The following is a 22,780-nucleotide window of genomic DNA, read 5'->3' as shown; positions in this document are numbered from 1 at the left end:
AAACAACAAAAAAGCAGAGATCTTGAAGAGCTCTTGCAGACGGATGCCAACTACAACTTCAAAGGGCACCAATATTGGATGGCTATCTATACTCATGGCAAAAGGACCTTTGCAAAATAGTTTGGGAAGATGACATTAACACATAATTGTTTACTGCTAAAGTCTTTTGCCGGCATAAGCACAGAGTGACGGCCATGGTATACCATTTAAATAACTAACCGCATTTTAAATGAGCGACTGAACATGTTTTTGTTTTTTGTTGATACAGTATTAGTGCACAACGGTATATGATAGCAATATCAGGTATAATACCAATTTGAATGATGCACATTTGAAACATAGCAGAAACCTCTTGGACATTGGATGTCACTTCTTGACATCTTGGGGTTACGTCCCCTTTATTGTGGTGTTCAAAATGCATACATATAAGATCACGAGGAATTGATCACATTTTCTATGCAGTCCTGTCTAGTAATTTCCAGAGAAGCTTGGAAGTCATGCAACACTTAATGAGGAAATGCAATTGGAGGAGCTGGGGCCTCATTTTGTCAAAGAGTGAGTAGAGGTGGTTTTAATTTGGTTCATGTGACTGAAATTTTGTTTGTATGTACAAAAGTACAAAAACAATGTATCTGTCTGCATAAAACGTGGACACCTGTCATATGCCTCCAAATTAGAAGCATCAATTCCTTTTAAAAATCCAAAATCATGGCAAAGAGGGCGGCGAGAATCTCTGAGACTGACATTGAGGTGCATGATTAGTTTTTGCTCGTTGTCCACAAACCTCTTATTTCTGTTGTTTCACAGTTCAACCACAAGTTTTTGTCAGGGCTGTGCATAAATTTACGCACGTCCACATGCACATGTCGAAACTGAAAAAGCCCTTACTTGGTGTAGGAATGTTTATTCATTGAAGGTGGGGTCTTATACTCCGAAGCGCCTTATAGTGCGGAAAATACGGTGTATGTGTGTGAGAATGAGTGTTCCTGATTACAATAGGATCTTTGCGGGGACTGTGATGGCTAAGGAGGTGGAACCAGATGATGTCACTTCACTTTGCCATGACCACACAAATCTACAATCTTTTGTTTGAGTCCAGTATTTTATGTATGTGTATTTATTTGCAAAGAAACCTTTATGGTTGTGGGTTTATGTTCAATCTTTGTGAAATAATTGATACACTGTCTTGTGTGATTGCTCGCGAGGCTGAATTGAATAGGAGCAGGGTTGCTTTCATTGAAGCTTTGCGCTTCCTACACAGTAGGTGGTGGTATACACCAAAGAGCTGTAATCTGCTAAAGAACCAAAAAGGAGAAACAAAAGTAGTTCACGAGCTTTTGAAGACAGGAGTAGGTGTTCAAGATACTTGGCTTAGATTTTATACACTTGGCCATATTACAGAGCTGGATTCTGGTTGCCGGTAATTTAAAACTTTGAATTACAATGTTTTGGCATTTGAGGAGTTAAAACAGCTGCAGACAGCCAGCAGTTTAATAGATTGGTAAATAAATGTACATGAAATGTGAGTGAGTGTCATATTTTAGAGCTAAACATGGCTCTTTGACAGACTTACCATTGTATTGATGTGTGTGCAAAATGTTTGGACACCCACAATAACACCGCCGTGTTTCCTTGTTTTGATACATTGTCATGACAATGGCATGATTCTGACGGTGTCATTGCGTCGAACAAATATTTGTGCGCCTTGCAAAAAACAGTAAACCTAAGTGAATTAAACATCACTAAGGCAATTGCGGAGCAGACAGCACGGGCGCCACCACGGGGTTAACTTCCTCGGCCTTTGCCACCCGGATGCAGTCACTTTCACCGGCCTGACAGCATCTGGTGCGCCGAGCCGTTAAATCCCATCCTCATCCCTGCAAAGTCAGACAAACAGCCGAGCCAACCAGCCACGGCTCGCATTTTCAAGCCGTTAGACCAATCGTGTCGCTTGGAGGAGTGGAGGGCGGCAACACATTTTCCCTGCTCCCTCCACAGCATCCTTCTAGCAGACTCCCTCTCGTGTCAAAGAGTGTCAAGAAAAAGAGAATATAAAGGGAGGGGGGAGGCGACTGGTCCTCGGAGGCCGTTGGCGGAAGCGTGTGGGACTCCACAGAGGCTGCCGGGACGGGTTTACGTCGGCATGGGACTCCCGTTCTGTGAGAAAATGGCTGCCTTTCAATGTAAACAGGCTGTGCGGGGCCCGTGTTGTTAAGGGAGGAGGGGCATTGACTTCAATGTCGCCTCTCCCAATGAGAACCCAAGCATGTTATGCACTCCAGGTACGTATACACCTCATGACGTCATCCTACAGACATACATAAAAACATCACCCATCATAGTAGAATGTGGCATGCTCACCACCATTTGATTTTCATTGATCATTTAGCCTGGCATGCACGTGTTTGCAATTAAAAGCAGACTGGATGGACAAAGGAGAGGGATCAACATCTGACCATCTTTCTTAAAACACACAAAAAAAAGAACAGTACTAGACTAGCGTAACCCATTTAATGCTGTTACCCCAATTAAAACTAAATTGAATGTGCCATCAACTTGCACGCGGTAAGTACGTTTTACCAGAGCTTGTCTTTGTGTGGGAGGGTTGTCAGTTTGGCATTTGAGTTGTCTTCAAAAGCACATTTCCTCCAGAGTTACGGTTTGGGCAGGCATAGCCTATTCCTCAAGATTTGTATCTGCTTCGTTATGCTTCCCCCTGCCCACATCCTGCTCTCAACACCTACCAACCACATCCTCGCTGGCACTACGATATCCTATGTGTGTCAAAATCTACGTTGGACTTGTCTATTTTTTGACACAAAATATTTATCCCTTTGTCGACTTTTTGTTTACTCCTGTTTCCTAATTCCCACCTGAAAAGCAACTCAAGTAGAGTACACATACTCGAATTGTTCAAGATCATTGTAGCTGTCCCTCAGCTCAATCAACAGTCGAGACATTTTAAGACGGATGCTTCTCCCTCTTTACAGCTTGGTACCATCAGACACTGTATGAAGTCATCAAACACAAACAAAAAAGAACCCAAAAAAAACCCCTCAGTGCAAACAAATACAATATCAACCCTGATATAGAGAAATTACAGGGAAGCATACTATAGGAATGAACTGGTTCCACGTGTCAAAGGCACTATTCAAACATTTAAGATCATAGTTTTGTTTCTTCTTTGTGTTCACATCAGAAATTGAATCAGACTAACACAACGAGTACAACTACAATTATATAGATCAACGTAAAGGTTAACCAATTATCGCTCACATTGTGTTGAGATTCAGAACTTATGTTTCCTTGCTTAATGTCCGACATCTCCTATTGGCAAAACCTTCGAGAGCGGACCATGTGGGTGAGAGCTTCCCGGTTTGTATTCTTTGTGACATCATCTTAAGAGGTTTGTTACTGCAATTTTATGACTTCGGGATGATGTTGTGGGTGAATATGTCTACTCTACCCGAACTTTTACATGACATCATCTGATGTAAGTGTGCTACATATCATTTGAAAGAATCTTTTTCGAGACATCCAACAACTTGACTTTAAGAGAGTTTAGCCTGCTTTTCTCGGGTAAAGTCCGCTAAGATCAGCTCCAGCTCATCTGTGGCACTGATGAAGACATGTGGTAAAGAAAATTAATTTGCTGATTGATGGAATCCTAGGTCTTTCGTTTCGTTTGTTTTGTTTATTGAACATAAACATATTCAGTAATAATTTGACAGAAAGTAAGGTAAGAAAAATAGTAAAAAGGAAAGAGAAATCAGTCATCATTCAACACAGTTATTAACACAGTTCGCACTTGATGCCAAATTTCAGCTGGGGTAGAAAGTCCAGCTCGGCTGTGCACCTCATGCGAATTATATTTATTTATTATATGGATTTCTTTCTCAAGATTACTTACGGCACGCTGAAAATTTAGCTGAATGAGTTGGGTTGTACCGTTACCGCAAATTCATCCACAACAGTACCGTATTATAAGGCGCACCTAAAAACATTCAATTTGTTCAAAAGCCAACAGCGCATCTTATAATCGGATGTGACTTATATATGGATCAATATTCGTATTTCTTGGACGTACTGGTAGTATTTTCTATGTCCTGTAAAGTGCTTTGGTCCAGCTGCAGCGGTTATGAAAGCTCTTTGTCAATAAAGCTGTATTGTATTGTATTCCCTGTAGCGTAGCTCTATCTAGTGGATGCATAACGTAACCACAGCCATTTTTGTACCTTCTATGCACTGTATCATGTGGTGCACTCTATGAAAACAGTTTTAAAATAGGCCGTTTATTGAAGATGCGCCTTATACTCCAAAGCGCCTTATAGTGCGTAAAAGATGATACTTGTGTTCAATTTGGACTGATTATCTAATGCAGTGGTGGCCAACCAGTCAGAGACTAAGAGCCAATTTTTTTACTGTGTTACTGCAAAGAGCCGCACACACACTTTTTTGCCCACAGATCGACTTTTGTAGCGACCAACCTCCCACGATCGACCTGATCACACACGTGGAAGCATATGAGAACACACACACACACACACACATCGCCGAGGCGTTTTCGACAATTGTGTGAAAGCCCGGGAGCCGCATTGAACCAGCCAAAGAGCCGCATGCGGCTCGCGAGCCGCGGGTTGGCCACCCCTGATCTAATGCGTAGCTAATATAGGGGCTATTAATGTTAGCTTATGCATTCTTTGGTCAGTATTACAAGACTACACAATCATTGACATTGTTATGAACATTTTAAGGCAACTCTAACTACACCAGCGCACCACTTGTCTTGTCTTTTTCTCCTTTTGCGTTGATTTCAATTAACAAGTAATTTTTGCGTTATTCTTAGTGAACATGGTCTGCCTCGAACTGCGGATGGTGACCCAGTTCGAGAGTCAAAATATTTTTCCCTTTAAAATCAATCACCAGATTTGACGGTTTACAAGATTGCAAATATAATATAGAGATAAAATAAATAACCTTACTGAAATTAGTTGTTTGTGTATGACTGTATTGTGAACAGTTTCAAATAGCTGTCACGAGGGCTTCCTGTTTGTGACATGCCAACACCCCCATGTAAACAAGATCCCTTTGATACCTTGAAATGCATCTGTTTGAAAACAAGTAGGCTCTACATAATTGACAATACATTAGCAGAAAGAAAAAACTGTTACGATTGTTACATTTTGAATCCACGGGGTACATCAGATGATATACAACTGCCTCACAATTCTTTTAAAATCTGGAACAGAACCCAGAAAACATGGAAATAGAGTTGAAAGAAGTTACGTCATACATTCGTGGCTTCATAGTGTGTCTTGACTCTTTTGTGACTGTCTACAAGTCAGCCATTTGATAATTTAGAAGCTCCAAAATTAAACTAGGCAATGTGTCGAAATAAATTTCTCCTTGGCATGATATTTACAGAAGCGGAAAAGTTCTCCCTACCGCCTCTTATTTTGCCTGAGTCTCGCTCAGTGGTGCCTTTAAGACAGGCGAATACTACACACGTCTCACACAAAGGGGCACATCAAAAAGAAGAAAAAAGGAGCACACATCAATGCTTGACTGTTGTGGATTTTAATCGCGGAAACAGGAACCGTTTCATTTTCCTTCGGGAGCATTGACTAGCAGGTCGTGCATAGAAACATCAAATCAAATGGCTGATTTTAGAGGCAATTACACTGTTATTTGTTGTGTTGCAGCTCTTCAAGATCCTTTTGGCCAAGGCATCGTCATTTCTAGCATGAAGACAGCTCCATCAGCAATGAGACAACAAACACATGATATCTAAATCAACACAGTTGAAACAGCTGACCATGGCCCTGCCTGAAACCAAAACGACATTTCCAGCGCCATCCGCCGCCACAGTCCCACTGGCGGCCTCCTCCTCGAGCACACTGAGAGACAACGTCACATCCACTACAACGTTCATGACTGTCACCATCCCAGCCAACGAGAGCAGCTTCAACAGCACCACATTCCCGGAGGCGGTGATGGAGGGCTCGGGGATGGGAATGGTGCTCCTGCCCTTTGGCGTCATCGCCCTCATCAGCCTGACACTTGCTTTAGTAAGACGTTCAGTTTGTTGGGATGAATTTGATTTTGACAAAACCAAAAAAGTGCTTCTGTTGCTAATTCGCTTTGTTCAATCTTTCTCGTTCATAGATCCTGTATATTCGCAAACGGAAACGGTATGTTTAATTCAGTTGTTGTATTGTACAAGTGGACCTTGGTGTGTGGCGCAGTGTGAGGATAAACGCAAACGTCCATCAGTGTTGCCACAGTTACCTTGAAAAAGTAACTGGCATTTTCTTGATTACTTGATTTTAGAAGTCACGAAATTAGATAAAACATTACATTATTAGTTACATTCAGCAGCTGGCGACAACCCAGCCCAACATAAAATTGACCAGCAGCTTTGCCAATACAGTACTTAATTAGGAAGTACAATTTTAACTGATGTTTAAGAATAATTTCTTTTGTCGTCGAACATAAAATAAAGACAACTACAAGTAATTTTTATTTGGGGGGGAAAATAGTCTATGGATATCACTTAACTCAAATGGTGACTTGTTTTTAAGGCTTTCTAGTGTTGTGTAGTGTAGAGTTGTTTGATGTTTGCCTTTATCTTGTATCTTGGTTTTATCTCTCCTGTGTTTTATTATTCGCTAATTATTAGTTGTGTACCACATACACGAGTGAGAGAAAATGGTGATTGAAAAATATGTGATTCCTATTCAAGTGTTGTCAAATGTCATTCACTGGTGTACTCAAAAGAGGCAGTTAACAGCACGACCATTTGATAGAAAATGGGAATGTTAAGTGCCAGTTAAGTGTTCTGTGAGCCAATTGTTATCAGTGGTAGTTATTATACAGTAACGAGTTGCGACTTTGCAAAATAACTCTTCTTAGATTATTTCACTGAAAAAAGTAATGTGTTAGATCAGTCATTACTTTAAAAAAATTAAAAAATATTAGGATACTGTGTTACTCTCTAACGAGTTACCGGAATCACCTATGCCCAGCAAAAGCATCAATTGCATTTTCATTGGTGGAGGCAGCACTTCATCACAAATGACCCCGACCCCAGTACATACTGTATACAACTGAAAAACCATAAACTGAGATCCCCCCCCGCCTGCACTTATCTTTGTCTATTCTCATACAGTGTCTAAAATGTTCCTCATTCTATTGTCTGTGGCAGTCTGGAGAAGCTGAGGCACCAGCTCATGCCCATGTACAACTTTGACCCGGCCGAAGAACAAGATGACCTGCTGGAACAGGAACTACTGGACCACTGCCGGGATGGCACACTTGCCGGTCCCAATGCCAAGGTAAGTCAAGTGTTCAGTCTCTTTTTGCTTTTGCAATGTGAAAACCTGCATATGCATGTGCTTCGCCCACCCTGCTTTTAAACCAAATGAGGGATGCTGCTAGGATTGGCCGGGAAAGTGTGTGTAATTGTACTTTTTACTGTTATACTGCATACCTGTCTACTCATATGGTTTAGCCATAGTTCATACGGATTTTGTGGTGAATCTTACATATATGGCCATATCGCACAAATCATATGGATTCTGAAAATTTCCGTTCCCCCCCCCCAACAGGTAGTTCCGTTTGCTTTTGTCCAGAATGGTGCTAGTCTACTCGAATGCTTTCATTTCCGGTAACTTTCCAGTAAATCACGTGGTTCCTAGTTGAATTTTGTGGGGGGGGGGGGGGGGGGGTTCTGCCGTTATTTTGACATAAAATGCTTTGGTATAAGGATTTTTTGCTCTTTATAAGGATTTTTTTGGTAGTTTATACAGGTTGGCGCTCCGAAAAGTTGACAGGTATGATAGATACTGTATCAGCTCGACTGCTGTGAAATCATCAAAACAACAAAGCAAGACTTTTTCCTCATCACCGATACGCAAAAATGCTTAGAATTTGTTTTGTCATGTCCATAGTACGTAGCATTGTTCAATATTGGCAGTGTTATTTTGATTTTTATGCCCAGACCGCCTAGCCGTGTTACATTTTAGGCAACACGTCATTTTCTTTGTTTTAAAGTTGACCTTACATGTTTTTTTATTTCTTTAAAGTTTTGACAAAGGCATGATGATAAAAGACAAACATGGTAAAGTATCACTTGTGTGTCACATGACTTTCATATTTGCTACTGACCCCACCCTCCCATATCATTTGCCATAATTTGTATAATACACATGTTTTGGGTGATGGACGGATGGATGAACATTTTTTTTTAATTAACAAAACATAAATGATGTCATCCTCATCATTACACATAACCTATCTTCTCTTCTACACATCATTTTATCATGTTCCTCACGGCCCCTGTGTAATTATTATAGCTGGATTGTATAATAAACCAATTCCCCCTCCCTACCTTAACTTTGGTTGATTGGGATTAATCATCACAGAAATCGGACATCCTTACATAAATACCCCGTCCCCCCTTTTTTAAGAACAAAACCTGTATTATTGTAACAGGATTTTTTTTCAAGAAAAAGTGTATTTTTCTCAGAGAATGTAGTCCTAGCGATTAAGAGAATACAAGGATTAAAGTTGTAATGACGTGTTTTCCCAGTAAAATGTTGACTTTAAAAATCATAATATTTTGACATTATCTAAGACACATCTGACTTTTTTTAAGACTCCGACATAATATATCTTTTTGATTACTTTTACATTGATTTTATTTAAAATATGGCTTAATTTTCAGAACTACCAGTACTGTAGTTTCATTCATTCATCCATTCATTTTCATTTTACATGCTTTATCCTCACTAGGGTCGGGGGGGGGGGGTGCTGGAGCCTATCCCAGCTGTCTTCGGGCAGTAGGCGGGGGCATACTGTAGTTTCCTTCTATGATAATTCAGTAGTATAACATTTTGAACATTTTCTTGAAAATTGGTAACATTTTTAATTTCTATGGCAGGGATTTTGAGGGGAATCCTTAGAAAAATGTCCCCCCTGGACCTGAAAATTTTTAGATCCCCTGCTCTTAATAATGCAATTACATTGAGTTCATTTAATGCATTTGAAATGGATGAAAGAGCAATTGATGGAAATTTTAATGAAAGGCGTGCGACTTTTTAAAATCATGGATATCTCTCGCAGACTCTCCGAACCTCGCAGGGGACCACCCAGAGACCCAGTCGACTGGTCTTCACAGATGTGGCCAAAGCTCTCAACGCTTAACAACCTGTCATTTCGTGGACTGCCTTTTTAATAATGTTAGGTCTTTGAGGAGGGGCGATAAAAGGGATTAAAAAAAAAAAGGGGACTTATTTTTTGGGATGGAAACGGTGCTTCTTCGCAAGGGATTTGAAACTGCTTTGTGGGAGAATGGGTGCATGCGATGCAACGGAGCTTCACTTTCACGGGCTTATGTCACTCGCCACACAAATGCAGTCACTTTTGGAATTGTCGCAATATTTCTGTTCTTCCTAGCCTCATTGTAATCTCATGTGTAACACTGGATGTTGTCATTCATCTTTACGGGAACCATTTTATGTCTTCCTCGCTGAGCAGTTGATGACTTGTTCGTTACATTAAAACTGTTACCTTTCAACAATTCTCCAAAAGAGTTGTGCTATTTTACTGATTTACAAAAACACAGAAATCACAGGTTTAAGACTCATATGATATCAGAAAAATGGTTTTAATGAAGCTCGGCAAACATAACTGAAAATGATGAGAAGACAATAAGTTGTGCTTGACAAGTTGCCCGATGTAAATCCATTAGTACACTAATACTGTACCGTTACATCACACATCGATTGTATAAAAATAAGAGAAGTTGACATTTTATGTCAGGAAACACACTTCAATTAATACAAGACTCAGGTTATGTTCAAAATGCATAAAAATACACACTGATGCCTTCAATGTGACCTGCCTTGTAGTCAGAGAAGTCTAGTTTGTGAAACTGCTGGACCAAATTACAGAGAAAAATACAAATAACCAAAAAATAATGTTTTGTAAAGTGTTACCAACCCAAATTGACTGAAGATGGTGAAACCACAATGATTCAATCTTCTGTTTAGCTTTTTGCTGTGATTTGTGGCTAATGTTAGCGCTTAACATTTATTCGCTATGCGTGACACTCCTAAAGGTTAGTCAATAAGAATCGTTGCTTCCTTAAAAGTACATCAAAATGTTTTTGCAAACTGTTGCTAACCAAAACTGACTGAGGACATTGAAACTGCAATGGGTGAACTGTCTGGTTGGCTTTTTGCTATGATTAGTAACTAACGTTAGCAGCTAACACTGCGGCTAAAATGTCATTACGATGACATTGTGGTTTTACAAATCAGTCAAAGAGTCACTGGGGTTTGGTGTGGTTGCTTTTTAGAAAGGAAGAAAAGGAAAACTAATACGTTAATATTTATGATTTGATCAACTTTCTTTCGCAAACAGGAATAGAAATTCCAACCGAAATTGAGTTGAGTTACATGCATACAAGGTAGAAAAAATTTGTTATTTAACAAAACAAAAAACAAAGACATGTAGTACTTGACTCATTTAAGCAGGGCACACACATACTTTTATTTTAACATCCTTATTTTAAATGTGAGAGATCCCATACAGGACGAGGGGAAAAAAATATCGACACTGTGTACACTCCCACCAATACATGACGCGTAAAGAAAAAAATCGGAGTGTGTGGTGTACACAAAGTGACTAACACAGCACCCTACACACAATATCTCCACCAACAATCGGGAGTCTCCTCCCCCAAACCAGAAATCTGGGAGAGATTCTTCATTGTCACACCACAGGATAATTCCCATGGAGAATCTTTTAGACACATTCGACAATCAGGCCGTTTATCTCTATGTGTCTAGCCGTTGCTTAGAAAACCTTACCAAATGTAGCCTGAATCATATAATTTAAATGTTGAAAGAGGTTGTGCTCAGATACTGTAAAAATAGTTTTAAAGTCACATGAATTGTCACCCATAAAATATAGACTGTAAAAATCAAATATATGGTGAAAAAGACAAATGTATTTAATAAAAAAAACTTGAAAAGTTGATGTAAACTTTTTTTTTTATACCTGCTGCATTTTCACATGAGAATCAAGTCACATTTTAATTTGAACAAATCCAGTTTTTCTTGAGGTAATTGTGGTTTCTGTGAAGTCGTTGCAATAATACTGATAAGAAATGCTCAACACAGCACAAAGTAAAATCCAAAAGTTCCTGGGTAGACAAAAACGAGGCTCCTGAATCATTTTGTACCTGAGGCTTCATGATGGTGGTAATAAAAAACAAAACACTGGCGTAAAGTCCTGAGTGTCACAACACTTTTTGCTTTTAATGTCCACAGTGGAGGAAATGTGTTTGTTCATGGATAATTCCGTGCCAGTCTTAGTGGACTTCAACTGGCAAGTTGAAAGAAAATGCGACTAAAACTGCTCATAAAAATGACTTCAGGACGCCATGTGAATGTAGCAGCATAGCAAAAAGTCAAATTCAATAGTCTTTAGCCCAAAATTATTCATACCCGTGATTGTAATTAAGGGTGGAACAGCTATCTTCTGACTGACAAGACATTTCATCCAAATTGTTTCCCAACATTTTAAAAATAGCTTTTTTTCTAGATTTTCCGATATTCTATTTTGAACCAGGTCCATTGCACCTCCAACATAACAGTAGTATAATTTTAAAAAAATAAAAGAGATGATGAAAGAAAGAAAATTCTAATTTGTATTGTGCTTTTTTTACATTTTTAAAAACGAGTCAGAAACAAATTTGAGGAAAGATGAAACAACATATCTGTATCTTATATTTAAATTGCATACTATACTGTGTACAATTCTTTTTCTGAAACATTTACTTGCATGCAACACTTAGTTTTTTTCTTTTCTACCCCCCCCCCCCCCATTCTGCTGCTGTAGACTGAAAATTTCCCCAGTGTGGGACAAATAAAGGTTATCTTTTCTTATCTTATCTTGCATTTGCATGTATTGGGATAGGAAGATATGTTGGACATGAAAGTTTTTTCTGAAAAAAAAAGTTTGCAATCTTTGTCAAAAATCTGAATGAAAGCACTTTATGATGCACTAAGTAGGTGGTGTCGTAAAAATACACTGCTCACAAAAAGTTGGGGATATCTGGCTTTGAACTGAAATTTCAGGATGAAAAGGTGAATTTAGTTTGGCCTGTAAAGTTTTGAATGCGTGTGTCCAACTCGTCAACGTTTCAGTAATTTTTGCACAACTTTCTGTTGTCTAACAAGGAGCTGAACAGCAAAATTTGAATCAGGTGTTTGATCAGTGAATCGACCAATAAATATTGTGGTTTATTTTCATTGGACGACATGCTGTTCACATTCTGACATCATGAGACCAAGACAAATAACATTCACTGCTGTGGACATTTCTAGTTTCTAGTAGAATCCAACCGTTTGTGGAAGCCAAAGTGTATATTTGTCAAACAGGTAGGCCTGGAAAAGTGTCTCATCCAGTTTGTCTCAAATTCAGGTTTGTAAAATACTGTTCTGGAATGACGAACAGCCATGTAGGCAGGAGTTCAGCACTGCTTTTGAGTCGAAGATAAAGATCGGGTGATGAATTTGCACCTGTCATTTCGATTACGACATGTGTCGGGAGTCGGACAAGTTGAAGCACCTCCTACTCGAAGAGAGTCTGTTTATGCGTGATGTGAAAGCAGGGAAAGAAAGCTAATGTGTCTCAATTTGGAGTAGAAAGTGTGTCACAATCATTCGAAAAAATGACGCAGTTCAGTGAGTGAATGAGGAACACATTGTAAATACAAAAGCCACTAGTGTGCAACTTGAGCCATACAGTGAGTCAGCATCGCTAAGGAAGTGTTTCTTAGCTAAAATAAATAAATGACTTCAACCGTCAAAATTTTTTTTCTCAGTCTTGTTTTTGTTTTAATGGATTGAGTTGTCACAAAAGCAAAAAAAATATTGTCAAGGTGACTGCCCTGCCTCAAATGTATTGTCTTATTTTGTTTGGTTTTGGTGTTTCGACTGTCACAGAACGCAGTATTTTGTGTATCTTGAAAAATCGGACAAAATGCTGCAGTGTGACGGGTTTGAAAACAGCTGCCAAGTGAAGGACTTAAGAGTATCTCACCGTGAGCGAGCTTTCAAACAGGATGTTCTCGGAGGGAAGTGGTCAATGAGCTTACAGTGGCATTAACAGGTTGCAAAGAGACTGGAAGAGTCACAGAAAGGTAGTGGATCCTTGGAAATGAACATCTGATTTGAATGTTGCTTTTCAACTCCTGGTTAGAAAACAGCAAGTTGTGCAAAAAGTCCCGAAACATTGACCATTTGGACAAGTGCAATTACAAGTTTGGAGAAGGTCACCTTAAGTTCACCTGTAAAGATTTTTGTGAATTTTAGGTTCATCCTAAAATTTCCCCGGGAATCCTACATTCTTAAATTATGGTGAGAGGTGCATTTCCCTTGGCTCAATGAATTTTGGGAACCGCTGCAATACAATGTGCAACTGGTGTCAAATGAAAATTGCTTTCTGGCTGTGAGGTCAACATTTTAGGTAGAGAAATTAATCCGAAACGCCCAATTTTTTCCTTCCGATCGTACCAATGGAGTGTTGCTGTTCCGACCACACCTCGAGGTTACTGGCCTTCCTCCTGAGACAAAGAGGGCTCTGACCATGAGGGTGCCGGCTCCCCTTCCTCCGAAGACACCTGGGGAAACATCAGAAGACAGAGAAACCATCATGTGACTCAATCGCTGAACAGTGAATCAGTGCCAAGTAACACGAGAATGACTTATTGCTGGAGTTTCGCCGAGAGTCAGTTATGCCAGGAAACCAAGGCAGACGGGTGAACACGGAGTTGAGCACGCTCCGTCGAGTCATTCTTCCCCTTTTTGTGTGCGCGAGGCTCAGAAAAAGGTCGACTCTCTCAACGGTTTCACTTCCTCAAGCATCTTTGCGGACGTCTTGGATCAGACAGTGAGTGATATGCGGACCTGTTGGCTTTGGCTTGTGCAATCTCTGTTTCATTCACAAAATGAATGAGGAGGGTTTCTCTGAATCAAAAAAAATGTACAGGACTGACTTTTGGGGTATTTTTATAGAGGGATTTTTCATTTGCAACTTTGTAGGAGGGTGGTAATGTTGAGTTTTTAAAATTGCTAGAACATGCTAACTCGACATAAAACACAAAATAATAGGTACCACAAAGTCAATGCTTGACCAAATATCCAGCCGTATTCGACTGCTTATCCTGTTAAGTATCATCAAGGTCCTCACCTTTTGCTCTTCACTTCCTTTTGCAATGACCTTCTGTAGCTGTAAAGTGAATCAGACATGAATGAGGTGGACGTGTACAAAGACTTTCATACAAATCCATTTTATCATGTCTGTTAAATGTCAATGTGTTGCTCCACACCCATTTCCTCGGTCGCCCTTTTGGCCGCCTTGCTCCATCAGGCTCGATTCTCTGCCCAAAAAAGAAAAAAAAGAAAAAAGAAAAAGAAAGATACGCAGAGGTGACTAAAGCTGGCACTTAAAGATGAAGTAATGGTTTAGAAGTGTATTCACAGAAAATGTACTTTCAGGGTTTTAGTCCCCTGGACTCAACTGGCCCAAAACTCAATAACACAGAAGGGACTCAAACCCAAACTCCATAGGAGTTTAGGAGGCCAGTTGTCATCAAATTTTAACAATATGCTCCAACCATGTCAGGTTAGGCAAAAAAAGCTCACCAATTTAGCATTGCCCATTTGTTGAGCATATCTACTTCTACATTTTGGGTTCATTTGGGCAACTTGAGCTTGGTCAGTCAATATCCATTAGATGTCTCCAGAATCCCACAGGCCAAAAAGCCTCATAAGATTCCTTTTTTCAGCTTGGTGGCATCCCTTACTCCTGGTGTCCACCATCAGAATTGGGTTTGCAAGGTTGGATCGGCATCTTCCCCACAATCAAAGCCAACATACCGCTCGGCGGTGATGAGTTGACAGCTCCGCCTTTCTCTTCAGTCACGTGTACAAAACAGGCAGCCGCAAGTTTGATAACAAGACCACAAAGTTGATCATCAAACTGCAGTCTCGGGGTGTCTTCGTGCCAAGTGCACATATGGACTAGAGCTAAGATCGGTCTTAAAAAATCGAGCCCGACCCGAACCGGCCCGAGGGTACTTAAGCCCGACCCGGCCCAAGGCCGATCACTTAGCTTGATTTGCAGGCCCGAGCCTGAAGCAAACCCGACATTTCATATTTTAGTTGTGAGGACTCGGGAGGAGGAGGGGTGATTTCTGATAACAAAGCCTGTCTTTTGGAACAAAATCTAAGTTAAACAAGACTGTATAAACATTTACATCTTTTAGATTTTCGTTACTGAAGAGGTTACATTAACCAACAATTTTCTATCATTTTTTTTAAGAGTAGACGGGGAAATTTAAGGCCGTCCGTCATTTTGACGGGTTGAAAATTGGGCCGTAAACCACCGCAGCAGTACGTCCTTAAGAATCGAGCGCGGCACTATAAGAGAGCGAAGCAGAGAGACAAAAAAGAATAATGATGGGTGGATCATAGACAGAGGCAGAAAGGAGTTCTTTGAATTGTCATTGCAAGAGTTTAGTACAGTACGTGTTGTGATGAGGCAACTTCTGTTTTTTTGCGAACCATGGTCTCTCGTGGCCAAAACTATTGACGGCCTCGGAAAAAAATAAAAATAAAAGTCAGCGAGAGAGAAGCCCGACCCGACCCGATCTCCGAATCAATGATTGACATTTTAAGGCCCGAAATTCAGGTCGGGTCGGGCTCGGGCGGCCCGATCTTACCTCTAATATGGACCCCCTTCTGCTTCAACATGGCATTCATTATGCACAATCTATGATGAGAACATAATATTGTATTGCCCCGAATATAAGATGGTGGTTTTTTGCATTGAAATAAAGCTGAAAAAGTGGGGGTCGTCTTATATTTGGGTTCTAGACGTTATACCCATTCACGACGCTAGATGGCGCCAGATATCATTGAAGCGAATGCTGAACTTGACTCCCCAGGCCAAAGTGAACCCCTGTCACGAAGAATAAAAATAAAAATAGCGGTAGCACGAAGAAGGAAAATAAAAAATAGTGGTAAGAAAGAAAAGAAAGGTTCAATGATTTGTTGTTTACGATGATACTAATGCAGCGTGTTATACCGGAGACAAATTCCTATAATAATAAATAAATAATAAAAATAATAGAAGAGATAACAGAAAATGGAGAAACGTAGCGACAATCTGGAGAAAAGTGGGTCGAAGATCGGCCAGGTTAACCGGCAGCTGAGGAGAAGTTGTGATGTAATTTACATATCGAAAACCAGAGGCCATTCATTGACGAACTTGATTGCACTTAGTTTACATATTTAAATGTTCAGATATTAAGATTTGAATGAGGCAAAATAACATGCTTTTTCTCTCAAATATATTGTTATAATCATTTGTTTCAGATGTACTGTCATTATTTTCTGTATAAAAATTAATTTGGTGTTCAAAAAGTCTTTTCAAACTTGAGTCTTGAAAAAGAGGGTGTCGTCTTATAATCAGGGCCGTCACTACGGTAATAGAGCACCGCTCGGGTTCTGATCGGGGGGCATTCCTGCAAAGTGAACATTGAGGTCCCACCGTAAAACAATGGAGTCCCGAGCAGCGGTGCTCTCCATCACCCTTTGAGAAGAATCCCAAAAAGGGTACGTAGTCGGAACTGCTTTTTGGTGGATAGGCAAACAACAAGACCCGTCCAACCTAAGGTAGAAGAAGGCTACCCTGTCATCCACTGTATGTATGTATAGCCACTGAGCCTGGGGATAAGAAATATGACCACACCTGCCTGGCACCTCTCTCTGTGGCTAACTCCAGAATGGAAGAGAGGTACCAGAGCCCAAGTTGTGTGTCGAGGTGATTCCTGACAATGTCTTGTTGGAACGTCTTGACCTCGCACACCAGCTTGGGCTCCTTCCCTGCCAGAGAGGAGACGTTCCACGTCCCGAGAGCCTGCTTCTAGAGCCGAGCATCGGAAAGCCAAGGTCCCTACCTCTGGCCACCGCCCAGCTCACATTGAACCCAACCCCTATGGCCTCTCCCACATGTGTTGAGCCCAAGGGAAGTGGGGCCCATGCTGTCCTTTAGGTTTGAGCCTAGTGGTTCCCCGTATCCAGGCCTGACCACGGTGGCCCGTGTCTGGGCATGGGAAAACATAATTTATAAGTATGTCTCAGCCAGTCGCTGACAACACTTTTGACTTTGTCACTTTCAAACGTCGAGCCTCTCGTAAACGCTTTTAAGGGACCAAACAGGTGAAAGTCTGAAGGGGCAAGGTCTGGGCTGTAAGGGGGATGAGGGAGTTGATGATCTGCACCGTTTGGGTATATCTGTGACACCTTGCGTTGTCATGATACATTCCTGCAAACCTTAGAAACAGGTTTGGTTCAGTGTCCAGTGCAACCAAGTCTTTTTGGTATCAAGTACTGCCCCAAATAAAACAGATACTCATCAAAATATGGATATTCAAACTCAAATAATCAAGAAGAAGAAGACTATTTAATTTAAAGTCGTGTGTCGATGGTACACGCCCGTTTTCATGCATCCCCATTGAGGAGCTACAGGAATTCCACAGAGGATACATTAGATGTCCCTCAATTTAAGATGGCTCAGGAAAGCTCCTCAATGCTCGTTCCTCACATCTCGATGTGCGTTTAAGACAACTAAGACACCATTTAACATAGTGGGGTGAGAACAACTTCCAGGTGGTGTTCACTCTTTTGAGGAGCTTGGAATCTTGCAATTAAGAGACATAACATGAGCCCTTCATCTCACAAAAATGTTTACCAAATCATGTTCACGTGAACATTTTATGAGATCTCACAAAGGTTTTTGCTGTATCCCACAAAACATTTGCAAGCCACACGACTATGAAGGAAAGTTTTGCGAGAGCTTCCAAGTGTTGTCTCACAAAGTTCTTGCAGTATCAGTCCAGATTAACATGAATTACTGTTAAAAGTTTTCGCAAGTTGCAAACGTTTTGTTATTTCCAAAAGCTTTTGCATTATCTCACAAAGGTTCTGCATTTATAAAGTATTATTAACATGACTGAAAGTTTTGGAAGCTCTACAAACAAAACTTGCAGTGTTTTACAAAAACGCTGCTATGATGAAGCCACGTGAATATTAACAAAAGTTTTGCATTATTTCACAAAACGTTTGCCACATTAATGTGAACTTTTTGCAAGTTTTACATGATCAAACAAAAGTTTGGCATTAAAAATACCACTTAACAAATGAAAAGTTCTCGCAAAAGTATTTGTGATCTCAAAAAATGCTGCATTATCTCACAGAGGTTTAGCATTTTCGAGCAAAGGTTTTGCGTTACTGGGTGACAATAACATGAATGCGAGTTTTGCAAGAATAAATTTTTGTTGAAGCATTGTCATTGTTTTCTTTCATTTTTCTTATTTGTACTGCTAGACAAACCTAACCTTGAATACAGTTTTGGAGCCTTTGTTCTTGCTGCCCTTGGGTCTTCCTCTTGGTCGCTTTGGAGCCGGCGGTCCGAGAGGCTCCTGCACCGAAACATTAACAATAAATACTTACTACTATTTTTTTAGAACTGCCAATAAGCCAATCAATGACCTCATAACAGTCCTACCAGCTGCTGCTTGCGTGGACGACCTCGACCCCTGCGCTGCTGAGGCTCAGCAGCCGGCCGGGGGGTGTTGGGCCGGGGAGAAGAAGGTTCTTTGGGCCCGCAGCTGCTCATATTTTGGAGCATGTGGGCATCAAGACCTGATGACCAAGGGGCTAAAGAAAAGTCCAAAGATGGCAGAGTGTCTAAAAATGGACGTCCTCACTGTTGGAAAAATTCAGAATTTGATCATAACTTTGGTGGAAAAAACTCCCGGAAAGTCATACAAAATTGGCCATACATGAATCATACATACAAGAGCTCAGTTCAGTGACCATCAAAGAGGAACAGAAGAACTTAAGAGAAGAAGATTATGTCAAGTTACACAAAGTGATGTTATCAAAGGCAAGGCTGACAGTTAATGTATTTTTTCCGAAGAGTGTGCATCTTGCCAACAAAATACTATTCCTCAATACATGCGCAATGCGTGGGTTTTCTCCGGGTACTCCGGTTTCCTCCCACATTCCAAAAATGCGTGGCCGGTTAATGGAGCACTCGAAATTGTCTCAAGGTGTGAATGTGAGCACGAATGGTTATTTGTTTATATGTGCCCTGCGATTGGCTGGCAACCAGTTCAGGGTGTCCCCGCCTACTGCCCGAAGACACCCGGGATGGGCTCCAGCACGCCTGCGACCATTGTGAGGATAATAGCGGCTCAGAAAACGGATGGAAGTCAAAATATGTGGGGTGTGGTGCATCTCGCATAAGAGATGATTCGATGCGCATCTCCATACACGAGGTGCGATATGATTCAGTGACAGTACATTTTAAATGAATTGATTGGGTTCAGTTGAATCAAAACCAAATTTTCTGATTCAATTTGGTTTTCGCAAAATGCCTTGGTTTCACAGCGGCCAATGTCTTTCTTTCTGAATGTCCTAGAAATCTAATTTGCATTTATAAATTGATTCTCATGACCAGGATTTTGTTTATCGTTTCGTTTGTTGATTGAACATAAAACATATACAGTAATAATTTGACAGAAAGTAAGGTAAGTAAAATAGTAAAAAGGAAAGAGAAATCAGTCATCATTCAACACAATTATTATGTTCAAGGGAGTAGGAAGAAGTAAAAAACGTATCTAGTCCTACCCCGTGTTATGTGTTTATATATAAATAGATCATTTTTATATCAATCAGAAAATAAAGAAAGTAAGAAGAAAGAAGTCTCTATTAAGGCTCATGCTTTACCCTTAACCGTGATATTTTTACAACCTTTGGTTTGTATCGGGATTTTATACATAAACACCCTGGCACTCTTGTGTCAATTTTCTCTTGTATTCATGGACATGGAATTGCTGAACCTAGGCAGCACAGTGGAACAGAGGTAGGTTAAGACACCTACCTCACCATTTTGAGGTTCGTGGCATTCCAGTTTTCTCCCAAAACATCCATGTGAGGTTCATTAAAAACCCTAAATTGTTCGCAGGTGTAAATGTGAGTGTGATTGATTGTGTCCTGCGATAGGCCGGTGCCCAGTCAAGGGTTTACCCCACTTCTGCCAAACGTTAATTGGGAGAGTTCTATTTAGTTGGCCATCACCATCAGGACAAATGCTATTAATAAACGGTGGATGGACGCAGTGGTGTAGTGGGGATTTTTTAAGTGGGTGTACGCGATTCTGGGATGTTCGATATATACATACAGAACATCAATCATAGGCTACAACACCAGTTGAACTAACGTGAAATTTGATGTTTTACTACTCCAAAATAATCACGGGCCAACGTTATTAAGCATAACTCGCATTAGGGCTAAAACTGAAATAAAAATTGAATGGGGCGTCGGGAGAAGTGGGTGGACGGCGTACCCCCGCGTACCACTACATCCCTGGATGGACGTTTCCAGTGATTGAATGATAACCAGTCCAGTGTGCACCCACCCCACTTCTCTCCCCAACAGTCAGCTGGGATAGAGAACATGAACATTTTTCAAAAAGCTGAGATTTGAACCCAGGACCTCTCAACTGTGACACAGACACGTGAATCACCAGGGCACCGAGTTACCCCCCAAAAAGTATCTTAACCTGAAAGTTTCACAAGAAACAACCTAGATTTTACTAAGCAAAATAATGTCAAGAAATTAACATTGACAACAGAAAACAGTGAGTCGACGAGTACAGTGTGTCCGAAGTGAACTTGCCGTCAACGTGCACTCCCTGGACAGTTGCACGCTAATTGCCAATACAAATAAATGACACACAAGCAGAAATTCACGAAGTTATTCATGTGCTTTCAAACGCCGCCTTTCAAGTTACTTTTGCGTGATGAGCTGAGCACAGACTCTTCGAACCAGCGTGCTGGACCACCAGTACTGCGCCTGACTGCCCACGACGGGACTGAATGTTCTTCACCCCAACCCCCATCCCTTGCGCCTTGGTGGTACTGGATACAGAAACGCGATGCGTGGAACTTCGGCATTTAACACTAGTACAAGTACAACATCTCTCTTTCAAGGGTTCTCGTCACTTGCGCGACGCGCGTTTTGCACCAACGCGACTGCGCTGTAAAGAATCCGATAAAAGTTGCGAGCTAGTGTACAGGTGCAAAAATAAGATCAAATAAATATGGTCGACTCGACAGAAACGCACGCTGGTGCACACTGACTGAGAAAAAAACACGAGCGTTTTTGCAGCCTCACCTGGTGGATGATGACACCACGATGAAGGAAAACTTCAGCTAATGTCTTTACTCTTATCCTATTTCGAAGTAGGTGATGTCCCTACACAACCACCAACCCAAAAATGCACGTACACATCCAGTTACAAATAGAACCCGGCCTCAGTGTAACAAGGGGGCGGAGAGGGTTGTACTGTATAGCCCCGTGCCCTCTCTGATGGCATTGCATACTTCTCAATTAAAGCATGTTCGAGCCTAAAGGGGGAGTGGCGAAAATATAACCGCGCCCCTAAAGGCACTCAGTTGAACACCCACTTTGCTCAAGTGGCCCAATACTTTTGTCTATACTCTATCTGCAGTGCCCAACAAATTATACAGTGTATTTCTTATACAGTGCCAGTCCGAGTATATTTTGTGGCCTAATCAGCTCGGAAATGATTCTAAATGACAACTCAATCATGACAATTCCAAGTTTCCCATTTTTGGTGCACATAAATCAAAATAAATGAATAAATAAATAAATAAATAAAGGGGCGTACATTTGACACCACGATTGTGATTAAACTCATCACAGTTGGGTGTCCAAATACTTTTGTCTATATAACTTGTGATGAGGCCATGGTCCAAATACCTTGTGAACCAGCCTTTAAACACGGAAACGTTTTAATCTCAATGATTTTTTTCATTGTTTTATAACATCTGTGACATTCTTTTGGTGGATGGACATTCTTTTGTCAAACTACCCCAAGGATAACACTATCATAGCACACTTTCACATATTTATTTGGCAGCATTTATTTAAAAAAAAAAGGAAAAGAAATAAAAAGAACTTCTTGTTTTCCCAGAAGTGAGAGCGGTTCAAGGTGGTACATTCATACATGAACAATGTGCAACACGTCAGCCACTGTGAATATGACTAAGTGAAAGTGAAAGTACATTCTTATAATTTCCTGGCAGCATAGTTAAAAGGAAAAAAAAAGTATTTTCTGTGTATGTTTGACTCTCAGTGAAACAAAAGAAGCCTCAAAGCGGAATAATGCATGCTAGAGAGATTCTTTTTGGGACTCCTGACCTTGAGGTTTGTTTAAGCTGAATTCCGTGGGCTCATCGGCAGCGCATTGCAAAATTTCTCCTATAGTACTAGAAAGAATGTGCAGCGCATACAGTGGGGCATTAGGCACAAAGGCGTGTCTTTAGAGGTTGGGGGTGTCGCCATCAAAAGACCAACTCAAGAGGGATTTCTTTTGGAGAGAGTGAAGGGTGGGGTTAGGTGGAAGTGGGAATGGTCCGAGGGGCGGGGGGGGGGGGGGCACAGAAGGTGCTGTGGAGCTCTATTCAATTCAGTCAAGGGAGTTAGTGGGATAAAATAAAGCAGCGGTGGGATTGAGTCACATACAGTGGTGGTACTTAATAAAAACATTCAGTCATGACATAATTAAATAGAATTAAAAATAATTAACAGTTTTTGTCAGACCTACTGGT

General features: G+C 40.7%; 2 protein-coding genes across 3 annotated transcripts; one reads left to right on the top strand and one right to left on the bottom strand.

Annotated features, from left to right (window-relative positions):
• The first annotated feature begins 1,926 nt into the window (after positions 1-1,926).
• On the top strand, positions 1,927-9,590 carry c8h3orf18 (chromosome 8 C3orf18 homolog). Of its 2 annotated transcripts, XM_086118699.1 has the most exons (6): positions 1,927-2,282; positions 5,703-6,068; positions 6,166-6,191; positions 7,205-7,334; positions 8,085-8,119; positions 9,124-9,590. In XM_086118699.1, exons 2-5 carry the CDS (start codon positions 5,781-5,783, stop codon positions 8,088-8,090), a joined length of 450 nt encoding a protein of 149 aa, XP_085974825.1. In that variant the 5' UTR covers positions 1,927-2,282; positions 5,703-5,780; the 3' UTR covers positions 8,091-8,119; positions 9,124-9,590. The 2 variants fall into 2 exon arrangements, with proteins under 2 accessions (XP_085974825.1, XP_085974824.1); XM_086118698.1 differs by lacking the exon at positions 8,085-8,119 and having other exon boundaries at positions 1,933-2,282.
• Positions 9,591-11,931: 2,341 nt separating this feature from the next.
• Positions 11,932-21,486, bottom strand: LOC147201018 (uncharacterized). The gene is made up of 6 exons (XM_086117973.1): positions 21,321-21,486; positions 18,646-18,846; positions 18,476-18,559; positions 14,402-14,452; positions 14,263-14,301; positions 11,932-13,693 (listed from the first exon to the last, which is right to left on the bottom strand). Exons 2-6 carry the CDS (start codon positions 18,766-18,768, stop codon positions 13,622-13,624), a joined length of 369 nt encoding a protein of 122 aa, XP_085974099.1. The 5' UTR covers positions 18,769-18,846; positions 21,321-21,486; the 3' UTR covers positions 11,932-13,621.
• Positions 21,487-22,780: the final 1,294 nt, after the last annotated feature.

This window comes from Hippocampus guttulatus, chromosome 8, assembly GCF_054856545.1.
Source record: "Hippocampus guttulatus isolate MCC_2025c chromosome 8, RoL_Hgut_1.0, whole genome shotgun sequence".
Classification (NCBI taxonomy): Eukaryota; Metazoa; Chordata; class Actinopteri; order Syngnathiformes; family Syngnathidae; genus Hippocampus; species Hippocampus guttulatus.
The sequence above is the reverse complement of the archived record's forward strand: the minus strand, read 5'-3'. Positions and strand labels throughout refer to the sequence as shown.